The 691-nt window shown below is 40.7% G+C and overlaps 1 protein-coding gene across 1 annotated transcript in view; it reads right to left on the bottom strand.

Moving 5' to 3' along the window:
- The window catches only part of EMH_0021530 (vacuolar ATP synthase subunit h, putative), a gene marked incomplete at both ends in the record, with an annotated part of 11,587 nt that overhangs the window by 5,390 nt on the left and 5,506 nt on the right, over positions 1-691 (bottom strand). Inside the window, 1 exon segment of the mRNA XM_013501790.1 lies at positions 356-497. Within this exon segment, the coding sequence (XP_013357244.1) occupies positions 356-497 (142 nt within the window).

The following is a 691-nucleotide window of genomic DNA, read 5'->3' as shown; positions in this document are numbered from 1 at the left end:
ACCCTAAACCCTCATAAACCCTCATCAACCCTCATAAACCCTCATAAACCCTCATAAACCCTCATAAACACTAATACACCATAATAGAGCCGAATACACCCTAATAAACCTAAATAAACCCTAATAAACCCTGATAAACCCTAATAAACCCCAATAAACCCTAAAAAATAATAACAAACCCTAATAAACCTTAATAAACCCTAATAAACCCTGAAAAACCCTAATAAACCCTAATAAACCCTAAACCCTCGATGGATAAACCGGGTATTCTCCCTAGCAACACTTGTCGTGCTCCGAAGATCCTTCCCCCCCCAACCCCTAAACCCTAAACCCTAAACCCTAAACCCTTTCTTACGCCATGAATCCAGACAACATAAAGGCTGCTCTGTCTCCGGTGTATGTATCGACACCGTGGCGCTGCAGCAGCTGCATAAAGTCCCCATATAAATCTGTGTTGTCTAGGGCTTTACACATCACCTCGTATCTGTTGCTGTTCTCTATCACACACAACACAAACCCTAAACCCTAAACCCTAAACCCTAAACCCTTGGTTTTGGTTCCTCTTGTACAGCATCTATACCATATACAACATTTCTAGGGTTTAGGGTTTAGGGTTGCAACAACTAAAAAGGGTTTATATTAAACACTCAAATTACTTATATATATACACAGCATCCTCTGCTCTATCACC

Source organism: Eimeria mitis, genomic scaffold (genome assembly GCF_000499745.2).
Source record: "Eimeria mitis Houghton genomic scaffold, Emh_scaff760, whole genome shotgun sequence".
NCBI classification, from domain to species: domain Eukaryota; phylum Apicomplexa; class Conoidasida; order Eucoccidiorida; family Eimeriidae; genus Eimeria; species Eimeria mitis.
This window is presented reverse-complemented; position numbering and strand designations above follow the sequence as displayed.